The 14060-nt window shown below is 56.9% G+C and overlaps 1 protein-coding gene across 15 annotated transcripts in view; it reads left to right on the top strand.

Annotated features, from left to right (window-relative positions):
* Positions 1–14060, top strand: part of MACF1 (microtubule actin crosslinking factor 1) — a 145181-nt gene that overhangs the window by 47028 nt on the left and 84093 nt on the right. For all 15 annotated transcript variants that reach the window (XM_063418751.1, XM_063418753.1, XM_063418752.1 and 12 more), the window contains 22 exons: positions 64–340; positions 706–834; positions 1061–1138; positions 1226–1387; positions 1907–2011; positions 2517–2612; positions 2887–3012; positions 4936–5088; positions 6211–6365; positions 6885–7011; positions 7460–7643; positions 8124–8293; positions 8842–9020; positions 9172–9310; positions 9651–9844; positions 9955–10117; positions 10588–10671; positions 10764–10871; positions 11502–11600; positions 12278–12430; positions 12527–12615; positions 13008–13143. In XM_063418751.1, coding sequence (XP_063274821.1) covers positions 64–340; positions 706–834; positions 1061–1138; positions 1226–1387; positions 1907–2011; positions 2517–2612; positions 2887–3012; positions 4936–5088; positions 6211–6365; positions 6885–7011; positions 7460–7643; positions 8124–8293; positions 8842–9020; positions 9172–9310; positions 9651–9844; positions 9955–10117; positions 10588–10671; positions 10764–10871; positions 11502–11600; positions 12278–12430; positions 12527–12615; positions 13008–13143 — 3106 coding nt within the window. The remainder of the gene's footprint in view (positions 1–63; positions 341–705; positions 835–1060; positions 1139–1225; positions 1388–1906; positions 2012–2516; positions 2613–2886; positions 3013–4935; positions 5089–6210; positions 6366–6884; positions 7012–7459; positions 7644–8123; positions 8294–8841; positions 9021–9171; positions 9311–9650; positions 9845–9954; positions 10118–10587; positions 10672–10763; positions 10872–11501; positions 11601–12277; positions 12431–12526; positions 12616–13007; positions 13144–14060) is intronic.

The following is a 14060-nucleotide window of genomic DNA, read 5'->3' as shown; positions in this document are numbered from 1 at the left end:
AACAAACCAGTAAAATCTCATGGTGACACACGTCCTCACCCGCTCCTCGCTCTCCTCCCCCAGGATCATGAGGCTGCAGGACGAGCTGGTGACGCTGAGGTTGGAGTGCACCAACCTGTACAGGAAGGGTCACTTCTCCACGCTGGAGCTGGTGCCCCCCTCCACGCTGAGCACCACGCACCTGAAGGGCGAATCCCTGACCAAAGGGCTCCACACCTCCTCGGCCTCCTGGTTCCGCAAGCCCATGACCAGGACGGAGCTGGTGGCCATCTCCTCCTCCGAGGACGAGGGCAGCCTCCGCTTCGTCTACGAGCTGCTGGCCTGGGTGGAGGAGATGCAGGTGAGTGCTGGGCCAAACCTGCCTGTGCTCAGCTGCCCCCCAGGCCTTTTCCTGCCTTTTTGGAGAGTTGCTTTGATGGTTTGTAGTTTTTGGAGATCTGAGGCTTCTGTCTGGAGCTGGGGTTTCTCTCTTGTGGTCCAGCCTTTCAAAGCTGGGAGCAGATCTGTGCTGATGCAGCCACTTGGTCTTAACGTGGGTGGGAAGCTCGTGGAGGCTGTCCCAGAAATATTCAGTGCTGGAGCACCGGTTTAGGATCTTCCAGCAGGACTGGGAGGTGTTTGTTCCCTCTGGGGTGGCCTGGGAGGATTCCTGGTGTCCCTTTGAGAGCAGAATGGGCAGTGCTGACCTGACCCTCTGCGTTTCAGATGAGGCTGGAGCGGGCAGAGTGGGGCACTGACCTGCCCAGCGTGGAATCCCAGCTGGAGAGCCAGAGGCACATCCACGCCAGCGTGGAGGAGCTGGGCTCCAGCGTGAAGGAGGCCAGGGTGTACGAGGTATGGTGGGGGGCATGGCCCCACAGCGGGGCTGAGGGCACTGGGATCAGCCCTTGTGGGTCACATTCCTGGCACAGAGGTGATTTTTAATTATGGAGCTCCTGAGTTGATGCAGTGCTGCCCTGAGCCATCCTCTCCACCTCCCCTCCCTCACAGCAGAGCAAGGTTTGGTGTGGAGTTCTGGGTGATGCTGTGGTGGGTAATGGAAGTGTTTTTCATCCTCCAGGGTAAAATGTCTCCGAATTTCCGCGCCAGCTACACCGAGACCCTGGGCAAGCTGGAGACCCAGTACTGCAAACTGATGGTGAGTGGGGCCTGGCTGGGCAGAGGGGAGAAAAAACCATCGGCTACAGAGCAGGGAGGAGAATAATAAATAATTCTTTGTGTGCAGGAAACCTCGAGCTTCAGGCTGAGGCACCTCCAGAGCTTGCACGGATTCGTGTCCCGGGCCACGGCTGAGCTGATCTGGCTGAATGAGAAGGAGGAGGAGGAGCTGGCCTACGACTGGAGTGACAACAACCCCAACATTGCAGCCAAGAAGAATTACTTCTCGGTGAGTGCTGGGAGGGCAGGTGCTGCTTTTGATCCTCTGTGCAGCCCTCAGCTCCCAACAGACCCAAATTCCTGAGGCTGGATGTTCCCTCCCAGCTCACTGGGCTTGCTGCTCCTGAGCAGAGCTGATGGAAGCTCTCCCCAGAGCAGAGAGTGAAATGGAAGTGTGTGTTCGATTGAACTGCGATCAAAAAGACATCAAAAGATGTATTTATGGCATTGTTTTAGCAGCTCAAGGCATCTTGAACTAGTGGGGGCGAGGGGAATAAGTCTGAGCCAAAGAGGAAAATTGATTCCTCTTTCAGGCAGTATAAACAAATCCCCATTTTTCCCCAGCCACACTGTGTGAAGCTGCAGATCCCTGGGCAGGTTTTTTAGCCCACAGGAGACAGATTCCCGTTGGGAATGGGGCTGTGCTGCCGGGCTGGATTCCCTGGAATCCGCTGGCATTTCCTTTAGAGCTTCCACACGTGGTCTGGGCGAGGTCCCAGGGCTGAGAGTTGGGCTCTCCCTCCTGCAGGAGCTGACAGCAGAGCTGGAAGAGAAGCAGGACATCTTCCGTTCCCTCCAGGACACGGCTGAGCTGCTCTCCCTGGAGAACCACCCGGCCAAACAAACCGTAGAGGTGAGAGCTGTGGGCTTCCCAAGGATCAAACCCCACTCAGGTGGAACTGGCAGGTTTGCAGCCCCACCCCACAGTGCCTGATCAAGCGTTCTGTGGTGCCAGGACATCAGTGCAGGGGTAGAGCTCTTTAATTCTGGGAAGTGGCCGTTCCCAATTAATCCCCACCTCAAATTAAGGCACAAAACACACGGAGTATGAGCCTTTCCTGCAGTGAGGTGAGGCAGGGAATGGCCTTGGCTGCCCTGGAGTCATCCAGGCTTCCAGGGACACTGTGGTGGTGAAGCAAAGGGCTGTGGGAACCTTTTCCATGGAATAAAAGCAAATTCCTGCCTCAGGCATCGTGGGTGACCCACTGAGACAGGGTCTGCCCTCTCCTGTGTCCAAACCCTCGTGGCTGCAGCCAGATTTTGGCCATTTCTGTCCCTCCCTGCAGCTCCTGTGTCCTAACTGTGCCCCTCCTGGCTGTGAATGCCCTTTTCCAGCCCCTTTTCCCTGTTTTCCACAGGCCTACAGCGCTGCTGTGCACACGCAGTGGCAGTGGATCAAGCAGCTCTGCCTGTGCGTGGAGCAGCACGTCAAGGAGAACGCTGCCTACTTCCAGGTATTTGGGACAAAATTCCCTCCATCCCATCCACTGAATCCCACTCCATGAGCTCCTCACGCTGCTGCTCTCCTTGGGAGAGAGGGAAGGAGGGATTTGGGCTTTCTCTGGAGTATGTTAGGGGAAAAAGGGATCAACTTCCCCATAGTTCTGGTGGGATGATGCTGCCCTTGCAGCCCTAAAGCCAGAGCAGTGTCAGGAGCTGCTGGCTGAGCCTTTGGGGTGCTCCTTGCCTGCCTCCAGGCTCCTGTGACCCCTTTTTTTTCCTCGGCAGTTCTTCAGCGACGCCCGGGAGTCGGAGGCGTACCTGCGCAACCTGCAGGACTCCATCAAAAGGAAATATTCCTGCGACCACAACACGAGCCTGACGCGGCTGGAGGACCTCCTGCAGGACTCCATGGTGGGTCCTGTGGCACCCCAGCACCCTGCTCTGCTCCAGCAGCCTTGCCTGGGGCACCTCTTGCTTCCCCGGGGAGAACGGAGCTCTTTATCCCCACGGATCGGTGGGATGGGGTTTGTTCTCCTCCTCGGGCAGGGATTTGTTTTCCCTGAAGGAGCTGCAGGCTGTGGTGTGGCTGGAGTTGGTTTAAAGGCACCATCTGCTCTCTCTGTGTCCTCAGGGTGAGGAGCAGGCAGCCTGTGCTGTCTGTGCAGGGTCACAGACAATGTGTGAGCTGCTGCTGCTGCCCCTGCCATGCCCGTCCTGCTCCAGACAAAGGCAGGGCCTGCAGGATGCTCCTGGTTCTGCTTTGGAGCTGATGGAGCAATGCCTGCTCTTTATCCAGCCCAAATCCTGTGTTAATCCATCCTGCTGGGTTGGGGAGAGCCAGGGCAGCCTGGCTGTGCCCGGGGCTGAGCTCTGAGCACGTGGCCTGGCTTAGCTGAGCAGAGCACAGCCCGGGCCGTGGCACTGTCACCCTCCTGCCTGATTTGGCCTGAGAAAAACCAACCTAAAAACAACCCCCGAGGAGCAAAGCATCAGCTGGTGTTTGACACCAGGGCCAGGGGAGGGTTTGGGCTGTGGCTGAAGTGCTGAGCTGTGCTGGCAGGGTCACGAGGTGACACTGAGTGTGTCCAGGTCACTTTGCTGTGAGCAGGGTGTCCCCAGTGGCTCTGGGGTGCCCTTACTGGGGATGATGGGTGCATCAGCACTGTCCTGTCTCCTGGAGGCCTGGGGGCTCCCCCATCCTCTCTGTCACAGTCTCGGGGTTGTCCTGGCCTGGCTGTGGTGCTGCCAGGACACGGAGCAGCCAGCCTGGCTCTGGGGTTTGTGTCTGGGAGCCCTGGAATGTCAGGAGGTGCCACTGGGGTGGGAGAGGCTGTGGTGGGCAGCCAGAGAGTGGCCACAAACCCAGGACTGGGGCAGCTGCCCTGAGCTCAGCTATATTGATCTTTCTTACCTAATAAGTTAAAGTTGTATTTCTTCCAATCATGCTCCCTGGGACAGGCACAGGTAGTTTATTTAATCATTTATTCTTTTCTTTTTCTTTTATTTATTTTTTTTAAACCATTAAATTCTCCTCCACTGTCGCAGCACACTAACCAACCCCAGAGTACCGAGCATGAGGGAGAACCTTTTCTGGGATCCTTTTATTTTGTTTGTTTTTTTTTTTTTTTTGAAACCTTTGCCACAGCCAGCGTGGGCTGAGCTGCCACTAATCACTAATCATTAATCACTAATTACACGAGCTGCCAGTGCTGGGATCCACACACAGCTCCAGGGGGGCTTTGCCTCCATTCCCCCCGTGTTGGTCCCATCACCAAACCCAGCAGGGATTTGCAGATTTCTCCCCCAAGCCAGAGCCCTGTGCCATCGCTCCACCCCGAGCCCCTTCTCCTGAGGTGTTTTATCCACATAATTCATCATCTCCCATTCCAGCCCTTCATCCTTTGCTTTAGAGAAGGGAGCATGCTTCCCTGGGCTCTCCTGCAGGCAGCTGAACCTCCCCAGCTTTGGGCTGGGCTTTGTCCTGCTCTCAGCCTCTCACAGCTCCTTTTGGGATTTTCTTTTGGTGGATGTCGTGTTCTCTATATTTTTTTTTTTTTTCCCTTTTGAAAGAAAAAAACATTTTCTTGTCCTCCCAGCCAGAGAGCCAGAGGTGTGCATGTGGCTCTGCAGGGCAGTGGGAGTAGCAGTGACGTCCGTCCTGCCTCCCATCCCACCTCCTGAGCCCTCCTCCCGTCCTGCAGGGCAGCAGGGTCCTCCTGCCGTGTTTGCTCAGCCCTTGCAGGCCAGAACTGGGGTGGGGGGAGAGCCGAGATGCCAAAGGACACCTCCCCTCAGCATCCCTGAGCAACCCATCCTCCTCCTCCTCCCTGCCAGGACGAGAAGGAGCAGCTGATCCAGTCCAAGAGCTCGGTGGCCAGCCTGGTGGGACGCTCCAAAGCCATCGTCCAGCTGCGCCCCAGGAACCCAGAGCACGCCCTGAGGAGCACCATCCCCATCAAGGCTGTCTGTGACTACAGGCAGATCGAGGTGAGGGCTGGTGGCACTCGGGAAGGGGTGGCAGGGACAATGTTGGAGTCTGGAACATCCCTGTGGCCACCCTGGAGGGTTTGGAGACCGGGCAGGGGGTCTGGGGTCTGTCCAAGGGGCTCAGGCAGCCTCACACAGAGCCCAGGAGGGCACTGCCTCTGATCCCTGCCATGGCAGTGAATGCCCACAGTGTGTGAACAATCACAAGCTGGGAGAATTCAAAATAAGCAGTATTTAGTTTATCATAGAATGTAAATGTAGAATTTGGGATTCTCAGTATATGGGGCTGAGGAGACAAGATGGAGGAATTGGGGAGTGGCCCCTGTGCTCCTTGTTCTTGCTCTCGTCCCCCATCTTGTGCTGAGTTGGATTTTAGAGATTGGTTTAGAGTAGAAATGACATGTTAGCATAGGCAGTGAGTATTGGTACAATTTTGTAAATAAAAAGTTCATTGTGGACAGTGGTTGGGTCAGGGGTACTGTACATAAGGTGTGGGGCTCTCTGAGCCGCCCAGTCCCCCCCGTGTCCTGCTCTGCTGGGGACGCCCTGCAGAGCTGGGACACAACTGAGATAATGAAGAATAAACAACCCTGGAAATGAAACACCCAGGGCAAAGAGAAGCCTGAAAACCTGATTACCTCTGGGAACAGCAACCCCGAGGAAACTCCCAGGGAACAGCAACCTTGGGGGAACCCTGAGCACCTTGGGGAACACCAACCCCGAGGAGAATCTCAGGGAATCAACAACCCTGAGAGGACAAGGCAGGGGCTGTGACACCCTGACAAGCAGGATCCATCAGTGGAGACAGCGAGAGTGGGAAGACACAGGGAGGGAAACAGCTTTTCCTGGAGCAGATTTCCACATCTCAGATTTATTCTGGGCAGGAGCTGGAGTCCTTTCCCCCTTCCCCTTCATCAGCCTCAGCCAAACAAGCCCGTGGGTGGCAGCCAGCTCCCTGTAACTTCCTGGGCCCTTCCTCTCCCGACACGAGTGTGCTGCACTGCTCGGCACCATTCCAGGCTGCTGCTTGATTAAAACATCTCCATCTGGGTATTTTTGGGAGCTGGCTCACCCCCAGCAGAGGGGCTGGCAGCGGTTTCTGACGGGCTGCTGCTGTTGCAGATCACCATCTGCAGGAACGACGAGTGTGTCCTGGAGGACAATTCCCAGAGGACCAAGTGGAAGGTGATCAGCCCCACGGGGAACGAGGCCATGGTGCCTTCTGTCTGCTTCCTCATCCCCCCGCCCAACAAAGAGGCCATCGAGATGGCCAACAGGTAACTCTGGCAGTCACAGAGGAACGGGATGGTGGCACGGGATGGGACGGATTTGGGGTGGGAATGGGAGAAGAGCGGGGATGGAAAGTGGTTTGTGGTGAGGAGTCCCTCATGGTTCTACAGCTGCAAATTCTACTGCAGTAGCTTGGAAAATGAAAAAAAAAAAGACGATTTGGGAGGAGGGATGCCCCCAGGGATGGTGGCACGGGAGGGGATGGATTTGGGGTGGGAATGGGAGAAGAGCGGGGATGGAAAGTGGTTTGTGATGAGGAGAGGAATCCCTCATGGTTCTACAGCTGCAAATTCTACTGCAGTAGCTTGGAAAATGAAAAAAAAAAAGACGATTTGGGAGGAGGGATGCCCCCAGGGCACTGAGCAGCAGGAGCATCACTCCCTGCCAGACTGGGATCACTGCATTGATGGGCTGCTGTCTGCCAGTGATGCCTGCAGGATTAACGGGGTCAGGGCTGGGTTTGCTGGAAGATCCTGGCCTGATGGATCTGCTCCTTCCCCTTGCAGGGTGGAGCAGCTGTACCAGAAGGTGATGGCTCTCTGGCACCAGCTCCACGTGAACACCAAGAGCCTCATCTCCTGGAACTACCTGCGCAAGGACATAGCCCTGGTGCAGAGCTTCAGCATGGAAAAGGTACAGAGGAGCTTCCCTGCCTGCCTCTAGGGGCTCCCCAGGCTCCTCTGTGTGGCCAAAGAGAGGAAAACCAGAGTGAAAGACTGGGGAAGTCAAGGGTCTTTACACCTGGGGCAGTGCACACCTTGAAAAGGGTCAGAGTTTACAGCTGTGGGGAACAGCAGGAGAGCAGGGGAACAATTTACATCTTGAAAACCTGAGTTTGGGGGTGCTGTGAAAAAGGATTGCAGCTTTTCCTAACAAAAAGAGCATCAGGAGTTTGCTGCTGCTGAGAGATCGTGGATTGAGCATTTCATTGGGGGGTGAGCACGGCTGGAGGGAGGCAGGGGTCTGATACAGGATTTACCTTTCCCCCTCTGCAAATACTCCTTGGGTAAACGATGGTGGTTCGGTTGTTGTGCAGGAATTCATTCCTGATGTTTGGCTGTGCCCCTTTCTCCGCTCACAGCTCAGATCCTTGGCTCAAGGGGAGTGTCAGCAAGCCCTGAAGAGCCTCCAGGCCCACTACGAGGATTTCCTGCAGGACAGCCGGGACTCGGAGCTGTTCTCCGTGTCGGACCGGCTGCGCCTGGAGGAGGAAGTGGAGTCCTCCAAGGAGCGCATCCGGCAGCTGCTGGAGTCCATGGAGAACGGTGAGCTTCAAAGGGCCTGAGGGCTCAGCCAGGAGCTGTGGGAACTCATAAACAAAGGATTTATGGGACGGCTTCGTGTTCTTCTTTTCCTGAGCTGGCTGGTTGATGGTGTGAGCAGCTGCTCTCCTCATTTCTCCGTCTGTCCGTCCAAGTGTTCGGCCTCTGTCCAGCGCTGTTCCTGCAGAGAGGCCTTGGCTGAGCTGCTGAGTCCTTTTCCTTCCCCTTGTGTTGGCAGCAGGGGATGCATTCCAAGCAAGGAGCTCCTCCTGCACTTATTCTTTGGGGAAATGCACAGGCTGGTGGCACTTGTGACACCGTGAGTCCCACCAGGACCGAGGACTCCAGCGAGGTTCCCTGTGGCTGGACTAATTTCCAGAAGGAGACGATTTAATTGACGTTTTCTCCATCTGAGCAGAAAATTTGGGACAGAGACTGGCCTGTGGTGCTTGAGCTGATGTTCTGTGTGTCTCTGGCTTGCAGAGGACAAGGATGAGAGCGTTGCCAGGACGTTCCTGTCGGAGCTGAGGAACATCCGCCTGCGCCTGGAGGAGTGCGAGCACAGGCTGGTGAGCCGCCTGCAGGCCCCGAGCAGCGCCCGGGCCGACGGGGACACCATCCAGGAGAACGCCATCCGCCTGGCAGAGCAGGAGGTCAGCCCTGCTGCCGGCACCTGGGCAGGGCAGGGAGGGATGGGGTGGGCTCAGATCCGAAAAGAGCCCCCAAAGTGGCTCCCATGGGGTGGGCTCAGATCCAAAAAGAGCCCCCAAAGTGGCTCCCATGGGGTGGGCTCAGATCCAAAAAGAGCCCCCAAAGTGGCTCCCATGGGGTGGGCTCAGATCCAAAAAGAGCCCCCAAAGTGGCTCCCATGGGGTGGGCTCAGATCCAAAAAGAGCCCCCAAAGTGGCTCCCATGGGGTGGGCTCAGATCCAAAAAGAGCCCCCAAAGTGGCTCCCATGGGGTGGGCTCAGATCCAAAAAGAGCCCCCAAAGTGGCTCCCATGGGGTGGGCTCAGATCCAAAAAGAGCCCCCAAAGTGGCTCCCCTGAGTGGGAGGAGGGCACGGGGTTGGAGGGATCCTGCAGCAGCAAACCTCAGCAGGTGGGCTCCCTGCTTCATTCCCTCCTTTGCCAAGGGCAATCCTGCCTTTTCCCTGCCTGCTTTGGGCTCTCCTTTCACTGCCTCCCTCCCTCCCTCTGCAGCGCACGCAGGAGGATCTGCAGCAGCTGCAGTCGGAGCTGCAGGCTGTGTCTGAGAGGTGCTGCAGCTTCCTGGACAAAGCTCCTGCAGGGCCCAGCACGCCCCAGCTGCGCTCAGAGCTGGACCTGGTGGTGAATAAGATGCAGCAGACGCACGGGCTGTCTTCCATCTACCTGGAAAAGTGAGTTGGGGTGTGCCTCTGGTCCCAAACACCCTTTTGGGTGTTCTCAGTTCACGCCTCGTGCTGGATGTGGCTGAGTCCATCCCGCCTGCAGCCTGCAGGTCTCTGCCCCACTGGGACATCATGGTGCTGCCTCTGTTTGGCTTTCCAGGTTGAAGACGGTTGATGTCATTATCCGCAACACGCAGGGAGCAGAGTCCCTGGTCAAGGGCTACGAGGTGAAGCTGAGCCAGGAGGAGGCTGTCCCTGCTGACCTGGCAGCCATTCACACCCACAGGACGGCCTTGCAGGTCGGTGCTGTTGCTTTCCCTTTTTTTTTCTGCTGAATTTGGACCGTGGGATGTTTTTCTCACCTTGATACATCTGAGAGGGTTTTGTGCTGCTGATGTGAGAGCCTTGACTGCTTTGTAAGTGCAGAGGAGGTGCTGGGGCTTGTGCTGTGTCTGCTGCTGTAGGACAGAGCCTGAACCAGTCTGACCTGGGAGCGTGTTCCCCTTCATTCTACACCTCCCATAACCTCCCAGCTCTTTGCAGGTTGAGGAGAGTGGGGAAATAAACCCTCTGCAGCTGTGTCACCTCTGGGTGGGAGCACATCTCTGACCTGGTCCCTTGTGCTGTCTCCTTTTGCAGCAATGGCTCGGGGAGGTGAAGGACAAGGGCTCCGTGTTCTCCACGCTGGAGGAGGAGATGGCCAAGGCCAAGGAGGTGGGGGAGAAGCTGCTCCAGCTGAGGCAGGAGCGCAGCATCGACCTGGAGCGCCTCCAGGAGAGGGGCAGCCAGCTGTGGGACCGCTGGCAGCGAGTCTGCGCCCAGATCGAGACCCGGTGAGAGACCCTCCCCTGCCTCCCCTCCCAGATTCGCTCCCACCCTTCAGCTGAGAGCTCAGGTGGTGGTGGTGGTGAAATTTCACCCTCTCCTCGTGGTTTTTCCTCAGCCACACGGAGCTGGAGAGCATCCAGGAGGTGCTGAGTGATTACCGGCAGTGCCACAGCGCCCTGATCCAGTGGATCGAGGAGATCACAGCGCAGCAGGAGCTGATGAAGCCTGGCCAGGCTGAGGACAGCCGGGTGCTGTCGGAGCAGCTCAGCCAGCAGACGGTGAGGCAGGAGCTCGTGGTGTCTCGTTGCCACCGTGACCGTGTCACTTCTTTTCTTCTCTGAGCCTGGAAATGTGAAAAGCAGCAGGGAAGAGGCCGCAGGCCTGAGCTGGGTGTCTGGGAAGTGGAGGAGCAGATGAGGTCTTGTGTGAAAAATTGGAGAGGGTGAAGATTTTACCCAAAAGTGCAGGGATGTGAACCAGAATTCTGCTCATGTCCCCATGGCTGCTGTCACAGAATCCCAAAAAGGTTGGGTTGGAAGGGATCTCCAAGGTCATCTTGTTTCCATCCTCCTGCCAAAGGCAGGGACACTTTCCACCACACCAGGTTGCTCCAAGCCCCGTCCAGCCTGGCCTTGAACACTTCCAGGGTTGGGGCATCCACAGCTTCTCTGGGCAACAGCTCAGCCAACCTGTTGTCAACCCATAACACCTGTCCTGACAACCATTTTTACTTTGAATTTCCTTAAAGGCTTTGGCTGCAGAAATTGAGAAAAACCAAGCCAAGCTGGACCAGTGTCAGAAATTCTCCCAGCAATACTCGGCCGCCGTCAAGGTACAGCTCCCACCCTGCACGAGGGCAGGGAGGGCTGGGCAGGAGCAGGGTTTGCAGATCTCACAAAGCTCCACATCTCCTCACCTTTGCAGGACTATGAGCTGCAGCTGATGACCTACAGGGCCTTCGTGGAGTCGCAGCAGAAGTCGCCCATGAAGCGCCGGCGGATGCTCTCCTCCTCAGATGCCATCACCCAGGAGGTAGGAACCCAGCTAAACTCAGCAGGGGGAAATTTCGGGGGCCTCCTCCACGCCCAGCAAAAAACCACCCAGCAGCCTCTGTGAAATGAGCTCCTTTCTGCTGAACTCTTGTATGAACAAAGTTTCCACCCTCGCTGTTTTTTCCACTAGCCAGAGAGGATGGCTTAGTGCCCTAAGCACCAGGTATGCCATACCTTGACTCCTGGGAACCCCTGGGTCAAATCCAGCGGGGTCGGCTCAGCCCTTCAGCCTGGCGAGGTAAATAACCAGAGCACCCTGCAGTGTTGCTGTGTGTGCATCTTTGGGATGAGAACCTCTTAGGCACCCGAGGCCCTGTCTGCTCTGTGTGGATCATAAAGATGCCTGGAGCCCCCTCCCCTGTAAGAGCTGAGCGTCCTCCCAGTGTCCGTGGAGCCTGCCCTGGCTCCAGTGTCCAGCACGCCTTGTGCATTTAAAATTGTGTGGCCACTGCCCTCCCCAGCAGAGCTGCTGCATTCCATCGGTGCCACCCCTGCTCTGCCAGGTGCTCTGGGGGATTCAGTGTCATGCACTGCCAAGGGTGACACTTCAGGTGTGCCAGCAGGGCTGATGCAGCCCCCTGTCCCTCTGTTCTCCCCCTGTCCCTGGCAGTTCATGGATCTGAGGACTCGCTACACGGCCCTGGTGACGCTGACCACGCAGCACGTGAAGTACATCAGCGACGCGCTGCGGCGCCTGGAGGAGGAGGAGGTGAGGCCTGGGGGACACCTGGGCTCTGTCCCTGCGTCCCCCTGCGTCCCCCTGCGTCCCCCTGCGTCCCCCTGCGTCCCCCTGCGTCCCCCTGCGTCCCCCTGCGTCCCCCTGCGTCCCCCTGCGTCCCCCTGCGTCCCCCTGCGTCCCCCTGCGTCCCCCCGCGTCCCCCTTCCTTCCCTTCCTTCCCTTCCTTCCCTTCCTTCCCTTCCTTCCCTTCCTTCCCCTTCCTTCCCCTTCCTTCCCCTTCCTTCCCCTTCCTTCCCCTTCCTTCCCCTTCCTTCCCCTTCCTTCCCCTTCCTTCCCCTTCCTTCCCCTTCCTTCCCCTTCCTTCCCCTTCCTTCCCCTTCCTTCCCCTTCCTTCCCCTTCCTTCCCCTTCCTTCCCCTTCCTTCCCCTTCCTTCCCCTTCCTTCCCCTTCCTTCCCCTTCCTTCCCCTTCCTTCCCCTTCCTTCCCCTTCCTTCCCCTTCCTTCCCCTTCCTTCCCCTTCCTTCCCCTTCCTTCCCCCTCCGTCCCCTCCTTCCCCTCCTTCCCCTCCTTCCCCTCCTTCCCCTCCGTCCCCTCCGTCCCCTCCGTCCCCTCCGTCCCCTCCTTCCCCTCCATCCCCGGGCGTTGCTCCCCCTTTGGACACCCCTTTTTGACGTGGTTTGTCTTCCTCCTTCCTCCTGTGTGTGCAGAAAGTGGTGGAGGAGGAGAAGCAGGAGCACGTGGACAAGGTGAAGGAGCTCCTGGGCTGGGCCCTGGGCTTGAAGCAGAGCGTGCAGGGCAGGGCAGCTGCTGCTGGGAGCAGAGAGCTGGGGGACATCGAGAAATCCATCTCAGAGCAGCAGGTAAAGCAGGAGTGGCACCAGAGCCCGGGGTTTGACTTCTGCTCTTTTCCCACAGCTGCATTAAGCTGCTTTCTTTCTTTTTAATTTATTTTTCAGGCCCTGAATGAGGAGCTGACTGCGAAGAAGGAGCAGGTCTCTGAGGCCATCAAAACTTCCCAGATCTTCCTGGCAAAGCACAGCCACAAGTGAGTGTGACCCAGGGAGAGAACAGGGGCTGGAGATGAGATTCCTGCTGGATCCGTGGGATTTAATTAAAAAACAATGAGCTGCACACAGCAGCTGTCTTCTTTGTTGTCTGCAGTGAGTCCTGTGAAATGTGCAACCTGTTTATGCTGTGGGACAACATTAATCCTCTGTAGCTGAGATGCAGCCCCATAGATTTGGGGATTTGATTGTTACCATGCAGCTCAGCCTTTGCTCAGTGCTCCTGGCAGGTTTTAGCTGAGCTGGGCAAGGAGCAGGGCAGGGAGAGGAAGGGACTCATGGTGGGTTTGACTTTTTCCTGGCTTGGAAGGACATGGTAATTCTGTGGAGCTGGTTTGGGCTGTATCCTGAGATATTCCCCTTCCCCTTGCAGGCTTTCCCAGCCAGAAAAGGATCAGATTTCTGCTCAGATCAGTGCTCTGAAGGAAACCTATCAGGATCTCTGCAGCAACTCCACGGAGCAGCTCCAGCAGCTCCAGAGCCAGCTGGCCCAGGAGACAGAGCACAAGGTACTGCACCTATTCCCTCCTTGGGACGTGGAAAAGGTTTCATTTTGTTGTGTGTCTCGTGGCCACTGGCCCCTCACTGCCTCTTACTTGCCCATGGTTGCCCTCCCTTCTCCATCCATGGTCACCCAAAGCATCTGGTGGTCCCTGGAGGCCAAGCAGGAGCTGTCCCTCGGTTCCCCTGGGGGCTCTGCTCAGTGAGCAGGGTTGGCAGGTGAAATTCTGGAAACAATTCCACCTGGAAATGATGCCCTCGAGGAAATCTGTGTCCTCTGAGGGCTGCAAGCTCAGAGGGCTCAATCCCACAGGCTGCCTGCGGGCAGGAAAGTGGGACTCACGTGGCCTCAGGCATCTCAGGATCTGCCCAGGGGTTTTTCTCAGCTCTTCCCTGTGTCCAGCCTGGCACTTGGGAGACTTTCAGGACCTTGCTCACACCCACCAGGCCCCATAGGGAGGGCTGGAAGCGCATCCTTGTCCCCTCTTGTGACGAGCTGTCATTCCCAGATTTACGTGTGCGTGTTCTCTAAGTGTATATTCATGTGTCAATGGATATTTTTGTGTGTTTGCTTGCTGGCTCCCTGTACCCTGAAGCAACAGCCCGCTCACATCAGGCTGTGAGACGCAGGGTTTGGCTCTCGGGTCTGTGAGTGAAGCTCTGTTCAAGGCACCCATGGGGAGAAGGTGGCAAAAAAAGCTGCTTTTTTGGAGATCTGCCCCCCTTTTTTGGAGATCTGCCCCCCTTTTTTGGAGATCTGCCCCCCTTTTTTGGAGATCTGCCCCCCTTTTTTGGAGATCTGCCCCCCTTTTTTGGAGATCTGCCCCCCTTTTTTGGAGATCTGCCCCCCTTTTTTGAGAGTTGCCCCTTTTTTGAGATGAGATCTGCCCCCTTTTTTGAGATCTTCCCCCTTTTTTTGAGATCT

This window comes from Prinia subflava, chromosome 24, assembly GCF_021018805.1.
Source record: "Prinia subflava isolate CZ2003 ecotype Zambia chromosome 24, Cam_Psub_1.2, whole genome shotgun sequence".
In the NCBI taxonomy this organism is placed as follows: Eukaryota; Metazoa; Chordata; class Aves; order Passeriformes; family Cisticolidae; genus Prinia; species Prinia subflava.
This window is presented reverse-complemented; position numbering and strand designations above follow the sequence as displayed.